Source organism: Nycticebus coucang, chromosome X (genome assembly GCF_027406575.1).
Source record: "Nycticebus coucang isolate mNycCou1 chromosome X, mNycCou1.pri, whole genome shotgun sequence".
Taxonomy (NCBI): Eukaryota; Metazoa; Chordata; class Mammalia; order Primates; family Lorisidae; genus Nycticebus; species Nycticebus coucang.
Genome location: NC_069804.1, coordinates 132,450,382 through 132,474,587, shown reverse-complemented (window position 1 = coordinate 132,474,587; position 24,206 = coordinate 132,450,382). Strand labels below are relative to the sequence as shown.

The window sequence follows — 24,206 nt, the reverse complement described above, 5'->3', positions numbered from 1 at the left end:
CAAGTTCCAACTCTTGGGCTTAAGCAATTCTCTTGCTTCATCCTCCCAAGTAGCTGGGACTACAGGTGCCCACCACAACGCCCTGCTATTTTTTGGTTGTAGTTGTCATTTTTGGCAGCCTGGGGCTGGATTTGAACCTGCCAGCTCTGGTGTATGTGACTGGTGCCCTAGCCACTTGAGCTACTGGCACCAAGCCTGTCATTTTTTTTAAAAAAGTTTTTTTTTTTTTTCTGAGACAGAGTATCACTTTGTAACCCTCTGTAGAGTGCTGTAACATCACAGCTCACAACAACCTTAAACTCTCAGGCTCAAGTGATTCTCTTGCCTCAGCCTCCCGAGTAGCTGGGACTACAGGCATCCACCACAGTGCCTCCACTATTTTTAGAGACGGGGTCTCGCTCTTGCTCAGGCTGGTCTCTAACCTGTGAGCTCAGGCAATCCACCCGCCTCAGCCTCCCAGAGTGCTAGAATTACAGGCGTGAGCCACTGCGCACAGCTTAAAAAGTTTGAGCAGGATTAATGTTAGTTCTAATTTAACGTTTGGTGGAATTCACCAGTGAGGCTATTTGATCCTGGTCTTTTTATAAATTGTTAATTGGAGTTTGCTAGTATTTTTTAAAGATTTTGTATCTATATCCACAGGAGATATTGGTCTCTGTTTTATTGTGACATCATTTTTCGGGTTTTCAGGATCATGGCTTTGGCCTCATAGAATGAGTTAGAAAGTTTTACCTCCCTTTCCTTACTTTGGAAAATTTTGTGAAGGATTAGTGTTAATTCTTCATTAAGCATTTGGTAAAATTTATGAGAGAAATTATTTGTCTTGGACTTTTGTTTATGAGAAATATTTTGATTAATAATTTAGTCTCTTCATTCGTTATATCTATACAGTTTGTCCATTTCTTCCTGTTAGTTTTAGTCGTTCATGTCCTAGAAATTTGTCTACTCCTTCTAGTTTATTTAACTGGTCTACATGAAACTGTTTACAGGGTATTCTTCTATTTTCAGTCTGATTTCTCTAATGTCAATAGTAATGTCCCCTCCTTTTTTTTTTTTTTTTTTTTGAAATAAAGTCTCAAGCTGTCGCCCTGGGTAGAGTACTATGGTGTCACAGCTCACAGCAACCTCAAACTCTTGGGCTTAAGTGATTTTCTTTCCTCAGCCTCCCAAGTAGCTGTGACTAAAAGCGCCCACCACAACACCCAGCTATTTTTTGGTTGTGGTTGTCATTGCTGTTTGGCAGGCCCAGGCTGGATTCAAACCCACCAGCTCTGGTGTATGTGGCTGGCACCCTAGCTGCTGAGCTACAGGCGCCGAGCTCCCTCTTTTAGTCTTGATTTTAGTAATTTGAGTCTTCTATTTTGGCTTTTTCTGTCTAGCTAAAGGTTTGTCAGTTTTCTTAAGTTTTTAAAAGAACTAACTTTTGATTTTGTCAATTTTATTTATTTTTCTACTCTCTATTTCATTAATTTCCACTCTAACCTTTACTATTTATTTCTGCTTATTGTGGATTTAGTAGGTTCTTCTTTTTATAGTTTTGAAAGGTGGAAGCTTATGTTATTGATTTGAGATCTTTCGTTTTTTTTTTTATTATAGGCATTTACAACTATATGTTTCCAACACTACTTTAGCCATAAATCATACATTTTGGTAGGTTGTGGGGTATTTTTTTCATTCATTTTGAAGTATTTTTAAATTTACCTTGTGATTTCTTCTCTTACCCATTGGTTATGGAGAGATGTGTTAATTTCCACATATTTGTAAACTTAGCATATTTCCAGCTACTGATTTCATTCCAATGTGGTCAGAGAATGTATGTTACATGATTTCAGTTCTTTAAAATGTATTAATGTATTAATACTTGTTCTATGGACTAATGTATGCTCTGTGCTAGATAATGTTCCTATGCTCTTTGGAGCGATACATATTCTGTCATTGTAGGATGGAGTGTTCTATAGAAGTCTGATTTATAGTGTTGTTCAAGTCTTCTATTTTCTTCTTGATCTTTTGCCTATTCTGTTCACTATTGAAAGTGGAATATACAAGTCTGCAATTATTATTGTTAATTATCTACTTATCATCCCACTTCTGTCAGATTTTCCTTCATGTATTTTGGAACTCTGATCTCATGTGTATATATATTTATACTACTGCTATGACATACCTTCTTTTTGATTTCACCCTTTTATCTTTATAAAATACCCTTTTTATCTCTACTAGCAACTTTTGTCCTAAAAGATATTTGATATTGACATGGCCACTCCAGCTATTCTTGTTACTGTTTTCATGGTGTATCTTTCTTCATCCCTTTAATTTCAATCTATTTCTGTCTCTGAATCTTAACTGTTTCTTTTAGGTAGCATATTCTTGGATCAGATTTTCATATCTCTTCTGCCAATTTCTGGATTGTTTAATCTATTAACGTTTAATATAACTACTGATGATGGAGGATTTATGAGTGCCATTTTGCTATTTGTTTTGTATATATGCCATTTTTTGTTCTTTTATTACTCCATCACTTCCTTCTTTTGTGTTAAATGCCATTTTCATACCCTTGTCATTTCTTTTACTGTATCTTTACAATTATTTTTATTGTTTTCTCTCTCGATTACAAATAACATCTTGAATTATAAGAATCCAGCACCTGAATTTCATAGTACATAAAACTTTGCTCTATATGGCTCCATCATCTCTCCTCTCCTTTATACTGCTATTGTCATAGAACTACATTTTAATACATTGTATGCTCATCAACACAGATTTACAATTACTGCTTCATTTATCTGTCCTTTAAATTAAGAGAAAAAAGAATTATAAACAAAAACTACATTTATACTGTGTCTTATATTTACTTCTACAGTTACTGGTATCAGTATCATTTTTCATGTGGATTTGAGTTACTGTCTAATATCCTTTCATGTCTGCCTGAAAGATTCCTTTTAGTATTTCTTGTAGGGCAGTCAGCTAGTGCTTATCTGGTGATGTCTTAATTTATTCTTTGTTTTTGAAGAATAGTTTTATAGGAATAAAATATTTAGTTCACAGTTTTTATTTTGTTTCAGCACTTTGAATATATTATCCTAATTCCTTCTGGACTCTATAGTTTCTGATAAGAAATTGGTAATATGGTGAAGCATCCCTTGTACATGATGAGTCATTCTGTCTAGCCATTTTCAAGATTCTATTTAACAGTTTAATTATAACATACCATGATGAAGTTGCCTTTGAGTTATTCTTGGAATTAATTGAACTTCTTAGATGTGTATATCAATATATTCCATCAAATTTGGGTAGCTTTTGTCCATTATTTCTTCAGATGGTCTTTCTGACCCTTTCTACTCTCCTTTCCTTCTAGTACCATATATATGTTTATATGCTTGATGGTGCCCCACATTTCTCAAAGGCTTTTTTTTATTTTAAAAATATTATCTTTCTCTTCCTCAGACTGCATAATCTCATTTGACCTATCTTCAGATTTGCTGATTATTTCTTTTACCAGTTCAAATCTGTTGTTGAGCCCCTCAAGTAATTTTTTTTTTTTTTTTTGGTGAGTAGTTGTGTGAGTTTTTTTTTTTCTTTTTTTTTATTATTTCATTACTTTTTAACTACAGAATTTCTATTTGGTTCTTTTTATAATTTCTGTGTATTGATATTCTCCGTTTGGTGAGGTATCTTTCTCATACTTTCCCTTAGTCCCTTAACCTGGTTTCCTTTTATTCTTTGAACATATTTAAAATAGCCAATTTAAAGTCTCTGTTTAGTTAAGTTCAAAGATTCCTCAGGAAGTTTGTGTTGACTGCATCTTTTCCTATCATAAGGGGGGACATTCGAAAAAATGTTTTTACCGTCTGAATTCACAAGAAGAAATATTATGAGCACCAGGTATAATGAAGACATTTCTTCCCATGAGTAAGGAGTATCAAAACAGGGAGGGAGGGGTGGTGCCTGTGGCTCAGTGAGTAGGGTGCCAGCCCCAAATACCAGAGGTGGAGGGTTCAAACCCAGCCCTGGCCAAAAACTGCAAAAAAAAAAAAAAAAAAAAAAAAAAAAAACAGGAAGGGAGAGGAGAAAATCCTCTTTAAAAATCCCATATGCCAAATTCTTATTTTACATGAGCTACCATGGGTCATAAAACTCTATGCTAAGAAGAAATTTTTCCAATCATTTCACCCTATTCCTCTATAAGACCTTGAACAGGACTTTAATCACTAGGAAAGAAGACTGATATAACTTATCCAAGGGTGAGAAGTGGATGAACAAAGAAATAGTTGAAAGGCTAATTGAGGTTGATCTACATTATATCTAAGAGTCCTTGTAATTCTAAACCCAATTCCAGAATATCAACTGTACACAGAAAGTCTACTGTGATTTTCTAAAGTGTTGAGAAACCAAGCTAGCTCCCTTGAAGACTAAATATTGACCTAGTGTTCATTGCTACATTCCCACAAAAAGACATGATAGTCTTGCATCACACTGTTTTTTTTTGTATCTATATAATACATAGCTTATATCTACTGTAATTAATGTAATATAGTTAAGTATAATTCTAAATACTAAGCACAATGGCCAATATCTCCTATCTTCCTGTAATGAGCACAGTGTTTTGTTGTTGTTGTTGTTGTTGAGACAGAGTCTATTATGTTGCCCTCCGTAGAGTGCTATGACATCACAGCTCACAGCAACCTCAAACTCTTGGGCTCAGGTGATTCTCTTGCCTCAGCCTCCCAAGTAGCTGGGACTACAAGTGCCTGCCACAATGCCCGGCTATTTTTGCTGTTGTTGTTGCAGTTGTCATTGTTGTTTTAGCTGGCCCAGGCCAGGTTCAAACCTGCTGGCCTCAGTGTATGTGGTTGGTGCCCTACCCACTGAGCTATGGGCGCCACCTATGAGCAAATACAATGAAGAAGAAAAAAACAAAACAATTAAAAACAAGGTCAGAAAGGTCGTTCCTAAGCTACTTTTTCTTTCTTTCTTTTTTTTTTTTGAGACAGAGTCTCACTATGTCACCCTCAGTAGAGTGCTGTACAGTCACAGCTCACAGTAACCAAACTCTTGGGCTTAAGCAATTCTCTCGCCTCAGCCTCCAAGTAGCTGGGACTACAGGCACCCGCCACAAAGCCTGGCTATTTTTGTTGTTGCAGTTGTCATTATTGTTTAGCTGGCCCAAACCGGGTTCAAACCCGCCACCTTCTGTGCATGTGGCTGGCGCTGTAACCACTGTGCTATGAGCGCCAAGCCCCTGAGTTACTTTTGGAAAGCTAAAACAACAATCCCCAAAGTCGGATCACAGATATATTTTAAGTTGCCTACATACAGTTAATTCCTTCAATATGATGTAGAAAATATAAAAATGTTGAAAACCTTCTTGGAGATTACAAGTGTGGAAAAACAGAAGCAACTGTAAGGTTCATATTTGTCTGTGGACACTTAAGGATCTCCTTTTCATTTCAATATTTCCTTTCTCCTTTTGTTATTGAAATGCTAATTAGGATTACTGCCAGTGAAATAGAAGATCCTATCATAAATATTCCAAAGTCAAGGAGGGGATTGCTTCTAGTTGGGTTATATGGCCCTAAATGTTTAATACTAAGTAAAATCAGTGGTCTCCTCCTATAATGTCAGGACTTTATTCCAAATAAGTTTCTTCCATTTACATAGCAAAGGGTTGTGACAAATTCCAATGTAGCATGCAACAGTGGTTACTAATTGCTTTAGCATTTATCATGCACAAGAGACAGGAGGAAAGTTGTCTCATTTTGTACAGCTCAGTTGCATTTGTTATCTGTAAAGTACACTTAAGAAGCAAACTGGGACTTAAGGTAGCTGCCCGAAAACCAGCACCATTAACATGCATATCTTGGAGGGAAAATGAATTGGTTTTCGTAAAACAGAATACAGTTCAACCTAATGCTGGGTATTAATTTTGCATAATTTCTCTTTTGCACATTTTATAAATTAGGGGCCGTGATCTGGCTTACTTGTACACATTCTCATTATTTTCCAGGTTGTGCCTTTTGTTAGTTTTGTTTTCAAAACATTTTTATAAAGCATTTTGGTACATTTCCAAGGGGTCAATTAGCACCTAGCAATATTTTTCTAAGGAGTCACTGGAGGTGCTTAATACTATGTGCTCAGGCATCTTCCACCTGACAAGTCTTCTGAACAGGCTTTGTGTTTTAAAGAAATAGCACTCCTTTACATTCTACAGAGAACATTTGGTTACTATTTATGAGACTAGAAGTGGGGAAGCTGAAATTCTGTTTACCAACTCTTGAATGTAGATTCTTCCCACTAGGGGTCCTCAAACTGCGGCCCGCGGGCCACATGAGGCGGTGTGATTGTATTTGTTCCCATTTTGTTTTTTTACTTCAAAATAAAATATGTGCAGTGTGCATAGGAATTTGTTCATAGTTTTTTTTTGTTTTTGTTTTTAACTATAGTCCGGCCCTCCAATGGTCTGAGGGATAGTGAACTCCCTCCCCCACCCCCGTTTAAAAAGTTTGAGGACCCCTGGATACAGACTGTTAAAGGAATTCGAGTCCCATTAAGATGCAAACACCCAAATAAGGATACAAAGAGCACCTGGACTGAGAAACACAGGTGTGCCTTTTTGTCTTTGTGGCGCTGTTTGGGATGCATAAAGTACATTTGGGTGAGACCTTGACAAATATATTTCCCCTTCTAGCAAGGATTAAAATCCATGCATGTGTGTATAAATATATACAGCTCCTAAAATGGTCACTGATCTAGACAGTTTCCAATAGTTTGTAATGAGAAAAGCAGTCGGCATCTTCCCGTTGTGGCATTATTTTGCACACAACTTCTCAGGTGCAGTAAAGTCAAGCTGGACATCAACTCAATTGTCTGCATATAGACAACGCACACACGAGCTTACAGATTCGCACGCAATCTGTGCCTTGCCTTCCTACTCCGTGGCCCATGGGATTCTACAGATGTTTCCCCCATCATCAATCTTTGGCCAGGCATTGGTTTCTAAGTCTTATTTACTCTCACCGTCCTTTTTGTGTGTGTGTGTGTGTTTGTTTTTTTAGAGACAGAGTCTCACTTTGTCACCCTTGGTAGAGTGCCATGGCATCACAGCTCACAGCAACCTCCAGCTCTTGGGCTCAGGTGACTCTCCTGCCTCAGCCTCCCTCGTAGCTGGGACTATAGGCGCCCGCCACCACGCCCAGCTATGTTTTTGCTGTAGTTTGGCTGGGGCCAGGTTTGAATCCACCACCCTTGGTATATGGGGCCACCACCCTTCTAATAGCAAGGGTGATTTGGGAAAGAATGAATGGTGGTGGTGGGGGATTATTTTCCTAGTGTTCCTTTACACTTTTGGTTGATGAAAAGCCTGGCAATATAATTTGCTAATAAATTCTTGATGTTCAAGCTATCCTTCTACATTCCATCAATGCAAAAATGCTGTCTATTCATGGGTGTATTTTTCCATGTACTCACATTTACTTTTCCAGTGGTTAAAAATGAAAAAATAGTCACTGAAAGAGCACAAGTAAGTGAAAAGGGAAGGAGACAGAAGAAAATTGTAAATGACAACCTCGGCTTCTTGGGGTAGCTGCTTCAATATAGGATTCACTCCTTATCATGGACCACATGAAAACGCAGGTGAATCATTTAATAAATTGTGATGTACTAGTATCACCTCCACATTTGGAGAATCAAGAGTTGACTTTATTAACACTCTTGAAAAGCCTGTTTTCTAGACAAAGTAACTTCAACATAAATCCTTAATTACCCTAATTCCTTCATTCTGAAAATTCAGTCAGTTCTACTGCAGAGCAGGACAATATGTCAGAGTAGAGATAACAATATTAAGAAAAAAAAAATCCCCACACGAATCACTTACATGAACACATTTATTGCGAGTAGCTCTATGGAAAAGCAAGTCAGATATATATATATAAACACTATACAGAGTTGCAAATTTGTCTCCCAAAACTGCAAATGAGATGTTCACAAAGAAAAGACTATAACAGTATTTACAAAGGAAGACAAAGCAAGGGCAACTCAAAAGCGTACCTGTGAAGCAGAAATAGCAAATATAATGAGCTGTTGGAACTATCACATTTTAGTTGTTACTGACCAAGTGACTATGTCTGATACCAAATTAAACGTAGAGGTCACAAAATAAAATCGTTCCACCATTGGTTTTTCTTAACAGCAGCATAAACTAACAGCTGGAAGGTTTAAGTACTACGTTGGTACACACTTTCTTGTTGGTACACACATTCTTAAACATACTCTCTAAAGATTTCTTCCAGCACAATACTGAATAAATTGTGTCTGTAAACTAGTGTCAAAAAGACCGCATATGTGTTATGCTGTACCTGTGACGATTTGTACCTGTTACTATTTGTATGTACTGTTGTGTAAGAGATTTTCCATTCGTTTATTCAGCAAGTGTTCCACCTGTGCCGTACTCCTCTGAACCCTGTTTGCTGGCAGTTCTGGAACCTAATATGCAAATAAAGCGATATAGCATTTTCCTCCAAATAATCTTTTCTTTCCACAATTCTGAACGATTGTGAACTCAAGTTACTTGACAATAAAATGGTGAGAGAGGCTTGAAGAAAGGCTGCCTAAAGAGTGCACTGTTACCAGAATGAACAAAAGCCACTGCACTATTTGCTTAGGTTGGGAAAAGAGAGGAGTCTGAAGGAACTGAAGAAGTTGATGCCCTAGCAGTGACCGGTAACTGAAGCAGTGACTGGTACTGTAGCCACATCTCCTCCTCAGCACCACTCACAAGGGGGAAAAAAGGAAGAGCCCCCCCATCCCTTCGGTTGGTAGGCAAGGAAAAACGATAGAAATCAATTCGGTTCTTAAGAGTAGTTTAGCAACATGTACTATATGCCAGCTTGAAGATAGAAGTACACGTTCAAAGACATCAAAACTGGGTGGCAAAAACTCTAGATCAATATTACACCACTTCAAAGTTGCAGAGTAAATGCGAAGCAATTTTTTTAAACAGAGTTACACACAACAGGTACATTTCTACGATCACATGTACACAGGTACACAAACGTGTGCATATACACAAATATGTGCACACACACGCACAACTAGCACTCACACACTTACACAGACACTCAAACACTCAGCCATCTGTGATTATGATGAGGTTTGCCAGTGATGATACAAGCCAAGACTTGTGTACCACCACATAACAAAGCTCTAAGCAAGCTTCAAGACCTTTGTACTTATCCTCTGTGGTCACCACCTGTTAGTGTCATGTTCTCAAAGGTCCAGGTTCCCAAAATCTTAATTCAGTTTCCATCAGATGCAAGCAAAAAGGGGTGGGAAAAGCTTGCTCTGATTTTTTTTTTAAATTTAGTACATCTTATGTCGGCTCATTGTCCAGAAGGAAATAAAGCCTTATAAGAGGTTCCTTTTGGCTTAAGTTTTAATCATAATATTGACTGGTAAGTACCCACTAATTTACTGGAAGTGGGAAACTAATCTTTTCATAGTAGTCACAGGCATAGGAGGGAGAGTTGGGGGGAGGGGCAGAAAAAGGGAGAAGAATGGGGAGAGAAGAATGGGGAGAGAAGAGGGGGAGGCCTAGAGAGGCAGAGAGAGGAGTTGTAAGGAGGCTTGAAGAACATTTCTTCAAGAGGAAAATGTACTGTTCAAAATAAAATCAAAATAATAGGTTTAGAGATGGTCAATTTCTAGGCAGAATATCAGAGTATTATATATGAACAGATAATCTGTTTCTCAGTTCTGCCCTTGAAATGTTGTAAATGCTTAATCAAGATATCAGTTTAGCTGACGTTTAATGTGGACAGAATGTTGCAGTTTTGTTAATGAACAAAAACTGAGATCATCTGCCCTTTAGTCCTGTCTTTAAAATATTGGAAATGTCCCGTCAAGATATCAGTTGATATTTAATTCCTTGATCAAGAAATGTTTTGTATATGTAGTATCCAGAAAAAGATTCCAGATCATACCTACCTTCTCATTATTATAACTTTTTTCTTTATCCAACCTTGTTTAAAGCTTTTTCAACTTCAAAATTAAATCTAAATATTTTAATTCATTAAAATTGATCTTAGACATATTTACACATACTGTAAAAACACGTTTTTAAAAGAGAGAAAGGCAAGAGTTACAAGATGCTCACTTCTATAGTTTTTGTTTTCTTGCAAAGAGACTGATGAGGAGAGAAAACAGAAAACAAAAACAGCACAATATGACTTTTAACTCAAAATCACTGAATCCATAAGGCAGCAATATGAATGATCTGCGCGAATAGGATCACTCAACTGCCAGAGTCCACTTGTAGGCTTGTAGATATTTACACTGCTTTCTATTCAAAAGCCTCTGAATTTTCTTTCTCTTAGGCAGATCTGGAGTAGATGAAGATGAAATTCCAGAAGCATCATTTTTCTTCTAAAATGTGTTTTTGTAGTAATGTAATCACTCTAGGAAAAAAAAAAAGAGAAAGCAAAAGTTATTTTCAGAATCAGTGTGAAGAACTTTCACTCTCACTGTGTTTCAAAACAAAACAAAACAAAACAAAACAAAATCTAACTAGAAGTTTTGAAGAGAGATATTGAGGAGTCTGCTTTGGCATGGCAGTGGCTCATCAACTTTGCTGGCTGCCTGTGAGGGATACCAACACAAGCTGTGCAAAGACATGAGGGTAGTTACTCCTTTCACCCCCAGGATGCCACTGTGACATTTCTCATGTACAGCAGCTTTGCACACGTGCACACTGTTCTACTTTCTTCTAGTGGAGCCTGCAAGGGAACTAGGCATTGGAAAGACAAAAGAAATGGTTTTCCTTCTTTATATACTTGATTATGCTTCTACCAGGTTATATGGCACGGGTCAAGGCACAAGAAGGGCCTTGGTGATGGTCTCCAGACTTAATCACTGAATTTCTTCTAATAGAACAAAGTCATACCTGCAAAGGAGATTTGGTTGAAATCTCCAACTGTCTACTACAAAAAGGTTCCAGTATTACTCTCTTGGCTTCATGCTTATTGAGAGGGTGCACAATGGGGAAAATGAGGTACATTCAATGTGGCACTGGACTGGAAAATGGATAGGGATGGTCAGCAAATTGATTACAGGATGCCAGTGCTACTCTAAGATTGAGTCACGGACAAGTACCAAGCAGTTTATTTTATTTGAGACAACCTAAAAGGATCCTTGAAAAGCATCCTTCAGAATAGCCTTCAAATACAAGATTTTGTGTGAAGCCAGAAGGATACTTTAACTATTCATTTGTTCATCAGAGGTTTTAAATACATAACAAACTTGCAGCTGGATGAAGCATGGAATGTCTCCATTCCTTCCCACCTACTTGTGATTATTAGTTAGGATTCCTCCACATTCGAAGGTTTTAAAAAATGAATGCCCTAGATTAGTAAAGATACTAAATTTTCCTGTCAGCGTTGGGTTTAAGGAATTTAAGATTTCATGTGTCTAGTTTACATGGGATGAAAGGTGTTTACGATAACCGTGAGAGTGCATGTGAGCAAGGAGGTTATTTGCTGCAGTATGAGACTAGACCAGTATCACAGAATGTTGTCAGGTATAAACTACATATCTTAATCGAAATTTAAGGTTAGAAAGTTATTTCACTTAATTGCATGTACTATTTTAACACAAAACATCTTTATTGAATTTTTCCAGAAACAGGAAGATTAAGCTCTATGCTATTGACGTTATACTCAACCCAAAATTAGAAGCATTTGTGTAATTGGGGTTTTCCTTTTTTCTTTCCTTTTCTCTTTAAATGACAAAGACACTACTAAAAATTTGACTCATATTTCCATTGCTTTCCTATAACACCTACACTAGCATCTAGTGAATGCTTGATAACTTACTAAAGCCTGACAAATAATTGTGTCATTCCGAGTCTATTTTTATTTTACAAAATATATTTGTCAATTCTTGATTACGCTAGTAGAAAGGAATGACGCTATCCAAAACGGGATAATCCTAAAATAATTTAACTTGCTCTTGAAATGCATTGTGGGAACTTGAGCCACAGATTTGCCTTTATAATCCTGTTTTACTTAGGCCAATATTAAAATGAGTTTACATTCCCTGAGCACATTCCAAAGAACAGCATAAGGAAGCAACTCAGAAGCTTGCTGGGTGGCAAAAGCAAGCAATTCAGGATTAAAACTTGGTTGTGAACATGCTGCAAAATGAATATTAAAGGACTGACAATAAATAATGCCTTAGATTTATCTCCTGTTCAATTTTATATGCTTTTGCCACCAGAAAAGTAAATGTCGATGCTTTTAATAATGTGGTCTGTTTTTTATGTATTATTCCCATTTGATACTGACAGGATTTTACCTTATAGTGTATTCTTATTCTCCAATTAACTAAAGATCTTTTGAACAAATTAATTCACCCCTTTTAAAGGGTGGTGTACTATTCAAGTAATTTTTCTCTGTAAGAAAGAAAATTTCAATGGATTCTGATAGGTCAAAGTATATTCTTACCTCTCCTACCAAAAATCTGCCAGGTAACATTTTCTTTTCCAAAACAAATGAAGTAAATTTTCTGTTTTAATTTGTATGATATAAACTTGGACATTAATCTTTAATATACTAATGAAGCACACATGACTTCAATATCCCTGGAAATTTGCAGGGTGAGCCAAGAAGGCAGTTCCTCCAGGGTATTCCAGATCTCTTTATATGAATCATAAACACACCTCTGTTACAGTTTGAAGTCCAAAACAAAAATCGTTCCGCTCAGAGAAAGGTGAATCTATCACAATATATCCAGTTATTCTCTTGTTCTTGCACTCTTTTACCCCACAATCTTATTGTTTTATATTTTCAACTCCAATTTATTCTACAACCCAAAAACATTTTTCAAGTTCTTTTGGAAATTCTTGCTGTTCATTAGTCAACATCCCTGTAATCAATTGGCAATCATGAGCAGGGGCAACCAAGCAAAGCACTGAAAGCAACAAACAAACAAACACAACAACAAAATAAAAGGAAGAGAAATGGAAGCATATACCCAAAAGATGAATGTATAATGCTGCGATTTTATTAGTTAACTTAGCATCATCTCTGGAGTACATGTTGTCATTTTTGGTTTTGGTTTTGTTTTTTACAATAAGATCAGATCATCACACCTCTCTTTGCCCTGTGAATATATAGGAGAATGATTCTCTAGGACTTGACAAAAATTAAGTGCTGTCCCTCCAGGGTAAAACCTAGCAATAATCACTGCTAGTTCTTACAATACCAATAATACCACACTGTTATCTCCTTCCTAGATCAGATGATAAAATACCCTTGTCCCCACCATGATAACAGTTTTGTGACAGAACAGCCAAGAGAATCTGGAAGGGAAATGGATGACACTTGCAAAGTTCCATCTCCTTAAAGGTCAGCCTGATTGTCCCCCCCCATCACTTATGCATGTTCATTCCAGTCTTGATTAGTTGGACATGAACTGGGGATCAGCTACAGGATTTTCATCCTAGGTCAGCTTCTCCATTACCTCCCAATGCACACTTGGGCCACTTCACTCTGCTGCTTAGTTACTGCAGACTTAAAGAATGCAAGTTACTAGAATTCTAATATAAGCGGCCTCCAATTAAAAAAAAAAAAAGACATATTCCAAAGTTCATTGTTTAGCAGAAATTCAGAATAAATTATCTCACAGAAAAAATGTTGTAAGTGATGGATAGGTTATAGCTTTGTCTGCACACATCTATATTTAACCCATGCACTTCCTACACTCTCAGAGAAACTATTTTGACTCTACCCTATTGTCATTTCTGTGGGAAGATGTATTTGAAGTGTCAATTTGAAATTCTAGGAAAACATGTCTTTTAGCTATGGCAAAAGGAATAGTATCCCTTAAACTCAAGAGGTGGGAACAGTTAGAGGCAGGGTGACAGTGGAAGGGAAAGAGGGAAGGGTAAGAGTTGCAGCCCAAATAAAGGACTTCTTCATGGGGTGGGGAGTGCTGAGTGTGCAGACAAGATTATTATGCCTTTAAAGCTAGAGGAAGAATTTATTAAAAAGCAAAAGTTAAAAATCATATTTGCTGGTCAGACTTTCATGGGCATCATGGGTGTACATGTGAGCAATTTTCGAGGTGAATTTAGAAATAGAGATTTCATTGATATTCTAAGTTTCAAGTGTACAAGTAGAAAATTAATAATTATAGAGAAGCAAATTATACAGGGTGGACATAAAGTTCTTGTGCAATTTGCATTAGTTTCACATAGTAAACTGCACATACACTTTATGGATACTCTGTATAAATTATAAAAACTAGCTACAGTGACTACAATTTATGGAGAATGGGATATTCAGTAAATTCAGAAGGTCTGACTAGCATCAAACATATTGTGGTCAACCAAACCATGACAATAGCTTTAAACACCAGTCCAGCTGCCTCCGTGCCAACAAGTGAGGGTGGAGCAAGGCAGCACAGCTGTACTCGGATCCCTACAAGGAAGACTGATCCAGCAAGCGGAGTGCAAGCAGGCTGGGAAGTGGGAGCAAGAAACATCTGGGGAAATAAGTCCTTTGTAAGCCCTGTGGGAGTCTCATTGTGGTCCTCTCCTTTTCAGCCAGAGAGAGATAGGAAAGGATAATTTACGGAAATTAAGGGCCCAAGTCTGGCAAAGGGCACATGAGGATAAGACTCACCGAATACAACCAATGCAAGTCTAACCTCTAAAAAAGGGGTATCAGGAAGCTAAAGAAAATATTTATAGTAATCACTTTCTCATTTCACTAAATAAGTATTTAAGTAAATATTTTCCATTCTAAAAGGAATTCCTTAGCCAGAAGTAGAAAAGGTACCTTCTCAAAGAATGCAAAACTAAAATAGTATATACGTTTACACTACACACAAAAAAAAATCCTTAAAAATTATTATTTCTTGAGTTTCGCATCTACCTTTCCGAAAGAAGATAAAAATGTAAGACCTAAGCAATAATCAATGCAAAATTGCTAGAGAATATATTTTAAGTTCCTATGGCATGTACATCATCTTGGCAGTTTTATCAATAGCTTTAAAATTAGCAATCTGATAGTTGTGGTGAAAATTGAGGGCGTTGTAATGTATTCATTTCATTATTATAAAAAGTAGCTTTTAAATTTCTCACGTCTCACTCAGGACCAAGCGATGTTTTCTAATAAATGATCCCCACCATATAAGAGTCTGGCAGCACCTCTTAGACAAAACATACTGCAGACTTTAATTAAGCATTTTACAAAAGCCATTTTCCGATACTGCCAATAAAATGTCTGGTTATTTTTACATAGTCTTAAGGCCTTAAAAAAGGTGCTAAACCAAAATGAATTTAATTTTAAACAAGGATTTTTATGTACCAAGGAGAGAATTTGATTTTCAAGACTTCTAAAATCTGCCTGCCTGCCAAAAGCAAGTTTACTTTTTAAACAAATGAAGAGCATCTATTTCTTCAGTGCTTTTTCTTCCACCTGTCTCATGTTATCCTGTTTTGCCCACTGTGATGGTTTAGATTAGAATATCAGATTTTATGCAGAAGGAAAAAATTAAAATACTGTTTTGCTATAACTGGCAAATGTCATGGGATTATTAGGAAAACTAAAGAATTCTAACTTGAGTAAGGAAATGATCACCAATGAAGTGTGCTGAATGCACCTTCAATTCATATACTTTCTTTTCAATGTTTCTGTGTGATCTAAATAGATACACACACTACGTATGTTTGGGAGGTAAAAATTAGCTAACTCCTCCCCAGATCAGATTTAAAACATTCCATTACAGCACAGGTTAAATTATTTTATTCTAAGAGCAGTAGCACGAAAATTACCCAAGCCCTGGCAGATGCTCCACAGCTATAATGCTCTGAATGAACACAACAAAATTTGCTACTATCAAATTCAAGCAAACTTGCAATTTTTGCCCAGTCATTGCCTATATAATGAAGGATCATCAATGGGGAAATAACAAATTAAACACCTGAGAACAGGGAAGTGTGGCATGCTGGGTGAAACACTGGACTTGCAATCAGATGTGCCAGTTTAATTTGCAGCTCTGCCACTTACCTTTTTGACCACAGGAAAAGTCTCAACACAGGCTTCATTTCCATTACTTACCATCCATCAGTAAAATAATGAATGTGAATGTGCTTTGCAAACTATAAGGCAATCTGAAACTGGAAAGCATTTCCTCAATCAACAAGTAGACAATTTAACAACAGTTCTTTTAAAATCACACGAACTATTCTTACTTCTCCCTATACTGGTCAGCTGCATCTATTCCCATCCCAAAATTTTTGGGTCACTCTGAGAAGCCCAAGTTTGCTCCCAAAACAGCTTCCTGCCAATGATTTGGAAGTATTTTGGTTCATGTTTGGTGATTAGGGAGAGGGGAAAAAAAAGTAAAAGATCTTGTTTGAGTTTTTATACATGTATGATATTCTGGTGTGCTTAATTAAAGTCCTGGTCCTTGTTTAAAGTAGATTTTTGCGTAGTGGTTGACATTTGTACCCAGGAAAGCATCACTCTTAAAATAGAATGAATGCAAATGAATAATGATTATCAACAACTTTAGTTAACTTAGTTGAGTGAGGTCCTCTTTAACTGTTATAGGTCAAATACCTCATTAGTCCAAACACTATCCAATTTTGGGAGATTGAATGTTCTCTAAAATAAGTGACCCATCAGTAGTGGCTGGGAACTCCCTACTATGTGGAGATTTTATTCTGGTAATTTACAATAAATAAGACCAATACAATAAAAACCTTAGCACCTATTATTTATAGCAACAGATCTGGCAGTAGAACACTCAAAATCATAGGTTTCCTTCATGGTGATAACAATGTCTAAAATTTCAAAAGCTAATAAGTACAGTTTGTTGTTTGCTTTTTAATACCAAGTGGTATTATAACAATTACTAATTTGGCTGACCAATTTTCTCACCCCTCCTTAAGCTGGCTTTTTAGCCTCCTATCTCTTAAATAAAAGATCAGGACAAATTTCACATTTTTTACATCAGGTAAGGTAGTAAAAGAAGCAAATAGTCATACAGTGATTAAGAGTCAGACTAAACTACATAAAGAGATCAGAACTAGAAAGATCCCAACTCTGAAGAACCATGTAAAATATTTTAAGTGAAAATAAAGACTACCTGAAAAGTGGGACTTGAGGACAGAGAATTTTAATTTAGCTTTGTGATTCTAGAAGTAATAACAACAACAATAACAACACTGGTAAAAACTACATAATAATTCATATATAGCACTATGTGCCAGTACTGTTCTAAGCATTTTCCATGAATGAAAATTATTGTTTAAGATATATAACTTTTGATAAAGACAGCACTTTTGACCCTCCATTAAAGCATTTTTTTTTTAAATTTCCTGACATAATCTTTTTTTGTTTTAGTGTTAGTTAGGAAGATGAAGAAAGATCAGAAATGAATGAAAATTATTCAATAGCTTCATAGTAAAAAAATGATCAAAATCATTCAGCCTGTTCTTAACATATGACAGACAACATTGTACAATACATTTTACATTGAAATGATAACCAAAGTCATTTTCTGAAATGGAAAATGTTTCACCACCAAGACTATCACCCCTTCCTCCAACCACTCCTTTTAATATTGCAACAAATTTTGTGCAGGAATCACCCTCAGGACCAATTATCTTTCAAGAAACTAAATTGTCAATTTAAACTGTTGAAATTTCACTACAATATCCATCCAATGACACTATGAAAATATTTTACATTTATAAAGTGCCTTAACATTCCAAAGTGCTTCCACATTGGTTCCCTTAGATTTCAACCTAAGCTCCTGCCTCCCTGTAAGATACAGCCTCCTTGCTGTAGTCACTTAACAAAGTTAGGAATTTCCTCAATAAACAATACATTTAGAGAACGTTATATCTCCAAAATATCTACAAAGTCAAAAATCAGTAATTTATGTTAAAATAATGATCATTGGATCTAGATAATCCTTGGGAAGTTGGGAGGTTTTGGTTAGGAATAGCAAGATTTCATTTTTATTAATATTTGATCAAATAAAGATTACAGCATTGGAAACTACAGACAAACCTCTATGAAAACTCATCCTTTTGAATATGCTACAGGGACATAGGCAGCTATACATCATCTCCATCAAAATAAGTGTTCTCTCAAATAAGTGTTCTCTAAAATAAAAATTTTGATGGAGATGATGTATAGCTGCCTATGTTTTCAGTTAGGCTCAAACAATAGCTCGAGACCAATTCCAGGTGTGCTTTACAGAATAAAATAGATATGTTCCTCAAAAGTTGATTATGAATTAAATTCTTAGAAAAGGAATTATATATTTTAAATGCATGGTTATAATAGTAGTGGTGATCCTGTTTCTGTGTGTGTGTGTGTGTGTTGGAGTGGGACCTAACCATTTAAAAGCGATCTAAATAGAATCCTTTGGCAAGCCAAAGCATCACTCTTCAGTGTGTCCACGCTGCAAATGTGAGTTTTTGTGTGGCAAGTTTTCTATAGCAGGGAGAGAAAGGGGAGGTGGGGGGCTACACCTGCACTAAATAAGGAGCTTGTTAGGTGACTGTTGTGATCAGTCCCCAACTTGTTCTGCCTGATCAAGCACAGTGGGCAGAGATCCAATCACAAAAGCATTCCACAAAGCAAGCAAAGCAAAAATCTTCACTAAACTGACCACTGGAATGAAAACTGCTGGGGTCCATCCCTTCTCTTCACTGGGAAAGAAGCATATTCTACTAAAGAGGGAAGAAGTTGAGACTATGGAGACATCTTCTGCAATCCTTTCACAATGTTTCAAGACACACTGATGACAATACTGCACAATGTGGTACACAAAAGATTTACTCTAAGTCTTATTTTCTTTCAAGCCCAACAGCTCCTTCTCTTTCTCACTTCTTCCTTTGGGAAAGTAGCCCTTTAATACCTTCCACTGTTCCAGGGTAGGGTGTCCCTGGGGTCAGGTCTTCCCCCAGCCTTATCTTGCTTTCCCAGAAGATACACCAATTATGTATTTGAAAGGCTGTTTAAACCTTTAAAACAATATTCATATCCATTATCATGTTATTACCAAAAACACTTTTGGAAGGGTGTGGGGATAAAAGGAGAAAATGAGGCACAGCATACGTGACTTGCCAGTCACCACTACTAGTTTCTGGAATTGAACCTGTGTAAAAACAACAACAATAAAATCAACAGAAAAATACATTCCAGAACCGCGTACTATCTTCTTTTAATCACCTGCTGTTTGGGATTATTCATGTTTTGTTCTCTTTACATATTCATCCTAACAATTTGATTTAACCTTCTTGGTAAGGCAGAGCAAGCTAGCATAACAATGACTGTTTTTTAAAAATAACTTCCAGAGCATATCCTCCCCAAAGGTAAACAGTTGATTGCTGCTGCTTAATATTCTGTACTATAATTAAATTTCTACATTTAAATATGGGCATTTGTAGAAAAGCAGCTCTTAGCTGTTCCTTTGAAAATGAGGTGATGGAACTCAACTCACGATGTGGATGTCCTGCTTTGCATTATCATTTATTGATGGGGAAGAATGTTAAAACGCATCTTCATTCTACATGTCCTGTCCTTGAGTTTTAACTACTCTTAAGAAATAGAGCCAATGTTTAAATGATAATTGGTTCTGTCTAAAGACACTGATGATTAGATAAAAACTTAATTTTTGCCAAGATCGAAAAGGCATTGTGTGAATAATTAAACCTGAATCCTACCCTCCATGTTAAACAGTACCAATTAATGAAATATCCCTAACACTGTCATAGCACACTGATTCATTAAACCATGACTATTAACTTTAGGGAAATTAATTTTAAATTACTAACCTCTTTTGGGAGAGTCAAAACTTCTTGTCAGGTCTGGCAAAGTCCATTCTCACGTAAATGTCGTCGTCGTCGTCGTCGTCGTCGTCGTCTTGGTCGTTGTCAGAATCTTCTCTCTCTGGGGGTCTTGGCATCCAGCGACGAGGTGGGGGGGGAGGAACGGGAGCAGCAGCAGCAGCAGCGGCGGCAGCAGCAGCAGCGGCAGGGGCAGCGGCAGCGGCAGAACCAGGCCCGCCCGCCGCGTTTTCACCTCTGACAAGGTCTGCAGATGGGTTTTGGGCTCCCAGGTTCGAGACCCGGGCTCTGTCCTGGGCCCCTCTCACTGCTTCGGCATCTGCAGCATTAGCAACAGGTGGAAACCAGCGGGCGGAGGCTGAGTTAAATCCAAAGGCGGCCTCCCAACCGGCGGCTGCTGAGCCGATGCCCGGGGCCACAGCGAGGGCGGAGGCCACTGCTAAGGCCCGGCCCACGGCTAAGGGCGCTGCTGCCAAACCGGCAGCCACGGCTGAGGAGGCAGATAGGTCTCGCTCGAGACTGTCAGTTGGAAAAGCAGAGACAGCAGCTCTAGAGGCTGCAAAGAAACTTTGCGAGCGGCTTTGTGGGCGTCTTCTATTTTGCTCTTCGTGCTGCAGCAGCCTAGCTACAGGTGGTGGTTCAGAGCATCGGCTGGGGGAGAGAGAAATGTCCATACAGCACTCAGAAAATGGGTCGACCACATAGATTCGACCTGTTTCAGCATCATAGCGAATGGCACTGTCAGCAAAAGGCACTGCTGGTGTCATTGCTGGGTTGAAAATTACTTCAATGTAGTCACCCTCTTCCTCATTAGCATTGCTACCTGTAGCATTGGGAGGAAGAGGAAGAAGTGGCCACCTAGCACCATCCAGAAATAGGGGGTTGGCACCTGGTATAGCTCTTAAAAGATCTGAGAAGTTGCTTGCTGGATTTGGAAATGGCACTCCAAACTCAACATTCACGTAAGGAGAAAAGGCTGACTGTCTGGGGTTAGCAATTATGCCCCACAAACCTGGCAGTCCTCGAGGAGAGGGAGCTGGCATACCACTATCTTTTTCAGTGAAGTCAATGTTAACATAGTCACTAGAGCTGTCAGCTTCTCTCTGCTCCTGTGTGGGATTTTGTGAGTTTGGGTTGATTTCATTTCCTTTTGTAATAAAAGAAAGTAGGTTAGGTCTCTCAGCCTTATCATTTGAGGGCTCATCATCCAAAGGCTTTGAAGGTGACCCCCCATCTCCAGGCTTTGAGAATAACCCCTCAACTGGCTGGTTTGAAGCTGCACATTCGGGGCCCCAGTTAGAGGCTTCTTTGTCTAGGCCCCTCCCCAGGGACTTTCCAGGTAACATTGGTACGTACTCACTGTGGCCGCTCTGTCCCAAAGGGGAGCTCCGAAAAGGATTTGGCAGCGAGAAGTAGGAGCTCCAACTTTTGGAGGAAGAGCCACCCTGAGGGTTCCTGGGGTTTTTTGGAATTGCACCAGCTCCAGGAGCCATAAACATGTAGTCACTGTCACTGTCATTGTCATTGTCCTTTGAATCATCCTGTTTATCAGGATCTGGTGTTTTTGCAGGACTTTGAACAGGTGGTGGGCTCACTCTGGGGAACATCATCATGTACCCCCTTGAATCTTCAAAAGGTGATCGAGAATGCCGTTTTGAAGCAGAGACATTTTGAGGAGCCATTGGCATATAATCACTGGAGCTTGCAAGAGGGGCAGCCACCCCTGGCCTCATTGGCACATATGGGTCATCCTCATCTTCATCAAAAGCTCTGGCTCTGTAGGGACCCCGAGCTGCACCTTCTGGGATCTCTGGATCTTTAACTTCTCTGGCTTCTTTTCGTTCTTTTGTGGCTCCTCTGTCAGCACAAAAATAAAGTCGGAATCTTCCACCCGACTTCCCTTTCCCAGCAGTTGCTCCAGTTGGAGGGGATGGGGGTGGTGGTGGTGGTGGTGGTGGTATTTGCTGTGGCTTGCTTTGAGTGAATTTGCCAAAGTAAGATCTTTTCTTCAGAGATTTCCCACTTCCTGAGCCCTTGCCCCTTCCAGAGTTCTTACCACTACCTGAACCACGGCCATCTCCAGGTCCTTGGCCACGGCCTGAGCCATGCCCACCTCCAGCTCCCTGGCCACCACCTGAGCCATGACCACCTGCAGCGCCCTGGCCATCTCCTGAACACTGGTTTCCTCCTGCACCTTGGCCTCCTGAACCCTGGCCACTTGAGCCCTGGCCACCTCTGGATCCTTGTTCCCCACCTGAGCATTGGTTTCCTCCGGAGCTCTGGCTACTGGAGCCTTGGCCACTTGAGCCCTGGCCACCTCTGGATCCTTGTTCCCCACCTGAGCATTGGTTTCCTCCGGAGCTCTGGCTACTGGAGCCTTGGCCACTTGAGCCCTGGCCACCTCCTGAACCTCGGCCATTGCCTGAGCCCCAATTGTTCATGGGCATGTAGTCACCTCCGCTTTCTTCCTGATTCTCTTTGCCTTGAGGATTCTCTTCCTCTCCAGAGTTACCAGGGCCAGTTGCTTCAGGAGACAGGCAAACTCTGTCGTTCCGGGCTTCTGCAGGCTGCGGGGCACGTACAGGACTGGGGGTTAAGCGGCGGAAAACGCTGGCCGGCACTGAAACCGCTCTCCTGGACCTTCGCTCTCCGGGCAGGTGCAGTCTTCCTTGCCTGGAGGGGGGCACCGGCTCGCTGGGTGCTCCAAAGCGCCTGGTGAAGAGCGTCTCATCTTCCTCATCACCCTCACTCTCACCTTCACCGAGGGCCCGGAGGTGGCGAAACTGATCAAAGCGGGACCTTCGGAGCCAGCCGCCGGGCTCGAGCGGCAGCAGGCCCAGGTGCCTCCTAGCGGACAGCAGGGTTAACAGGTGGGCACCGATGCTGATGCTGTAACTGCGGCAGCGGGCTCTGTATTCGTCTGCACACAAGGCTCGCATCTTCTCCAAAAACAGCTCGTGCATGTTTTGGGCCACCACACAGTCATCAACCTGCATCCAGAGCTCTCCCGGACCGATGACGGTGGACCTACCGACTTCCAAGAAGAAATACTGCTCCGAGTGCCCGCAGCGACGGATGCTCAGGAGCTGGACGACCACGCTGGCCACTTCAGTGTTCAGCCTCACAAACACGACCTCTTCGTCGGTAAGACACAGCCGGAACACGCCGCTCAGCTCTTTTTTGTGCCCCAGCCCCCTGGGTTTCACTATTACCTGCCACACATCTTTATAGAAGGGTGGCTCCGCCGCCGCTGCGGCCGCCAGCGCGGCCGGCTCTCCGTCCGGCTGTGCGCTGAGCGTGCCGCAGCGGCGGCGTTTGCTCTCAAGGATGAGGCGGCTGAGCAGCAAGTACCAGCTTTCTTGTTCCGACTCGTTCTCGGCCACCATCGCGAAGTACTCGTCCTGGGTGAAAAGGGCAATGAGGTGTCGGTACCTGGCATCCGCTCGCTGGCTCACAGAGAAGCACTGGTATAGGGTGATTACGCGCCGCGGCGGAATGAGAGCGGGGACCGCGGCGCCTGAGGCGGCCGCCGCAGCTGCAGCGGCGGCGACGCGGACGCTGTGCCGGAACTTCCTGGCGTTTTCGTAGTATTCCAGCCGGGCCGGGGCGTCGGCGGTCTCGAGTTTGAGCACGAAGTAGCGCCTGTGCCCATGCTTCTGCTTCCTCAGGTAGCCGCGTTTGCAGACTTCGGCCCCGACGGGGAGGTCCTCCTCTTCAGACTCGGAGTCTGACCGGGAACCTGTGGCTGTAGAGAGCCACATGGCTCCCGGACAAGACGACCCGGTCCCAATGAGTGCGGTTGCGGTTCCTGGGGAAAGAAGCGGGGTGGTCGCGGTTGGCACTGCTGCTGGAGCTGGAGCTGGAGCTGCTGCTGCTGCTGCCGCCGCACCTCTCAGTCTCCTTGTCGCTTGGTCGCGAGCGAAGGAGCAACTCGCCATGGTGATGCACGGTGGTTTTAAGGTGAGCGAAAGGGAGGGGGGACTCGAGGAAGGGAGGGCCGAGGGGAGGCTGTCTACCTCGGTCCGCCCGCCCCAGCCCCCTCCCGCCTCAGCTCTCGCCCCCGCCCACTCCACACTGCGCGCGGCAGCGGGCAAAACAACACGTGACCGCCGCCTCACGCGGCGGCCGCTGCGGATTCTGCTACCTGCGCAACGGAGGGGCTCCAGGGGCCACCCGTAGAGGTGGGCAACGGCTGGGGCGGTGGGCCCAGGCGGCGGAGCCACCCCCAGCTGGGCTGGGACCCTCTCGGTGAATCTCTGGGCCAGTGGGCTGCTGGAGGACCCGCAGGAGGGGGCGAGGATCTCTCGCCACACGGATCCTAAAGCGAAATCCCAGGCATGAGGGG

At 40.4% G+C, this 24,206-nt stretch overlaps 1 protein-coding gene across 2 annotated transcripts; it reads right to left on the bottom strand.

Annotated features, from left to right (window-relative positions):
- Window positions 1-7,881: 7,881 nt before the first annotated feature.
- Window positions 7,882-23,870, bottom strand: IRS4 (insulin receptor substrate 4). Of its 2 annotated transcripts, XM_053579994.1 has the most exons (3): window positions 22,263-23,870; window positions 19,850-22,178; window positions 7,882-10,448 (listed from the first exon to the last, which is right to left on the bottom strand). In XM_053579994.1, exons 1-2 carry the CDS (start codon window positions 23,797-23,799, stop codon window positions 19,864-19,866), a joined length of 3,852 nt encoding a protein of 1,283 aa, XP_053435969.1. In that variant the 5' UTR covers window positions 23,800-23,870; the 3' UTR covers window positions 7,882-10,448; window positions 19,850-19,863. The 2 variants fall into 2 exon arrangements, with proteins under 2 accessions (XP_053435969.1, XP_053435968.1); XM_053579993.1 differs by having other exon boundaries at window positions 19,850-23,870.
- Window positions 23,871-24,206: the final 336 nt, after the last annotated feature.

Coding starts and splice junctions, on each gene's coding strand:
- IRS4 (XM_053579993.1), bottom strand. CDS start 23,799: ATGGCGAGTTGCTCCTTCGCTCGCGACCAAGCGACAAGGAGACTGAGA.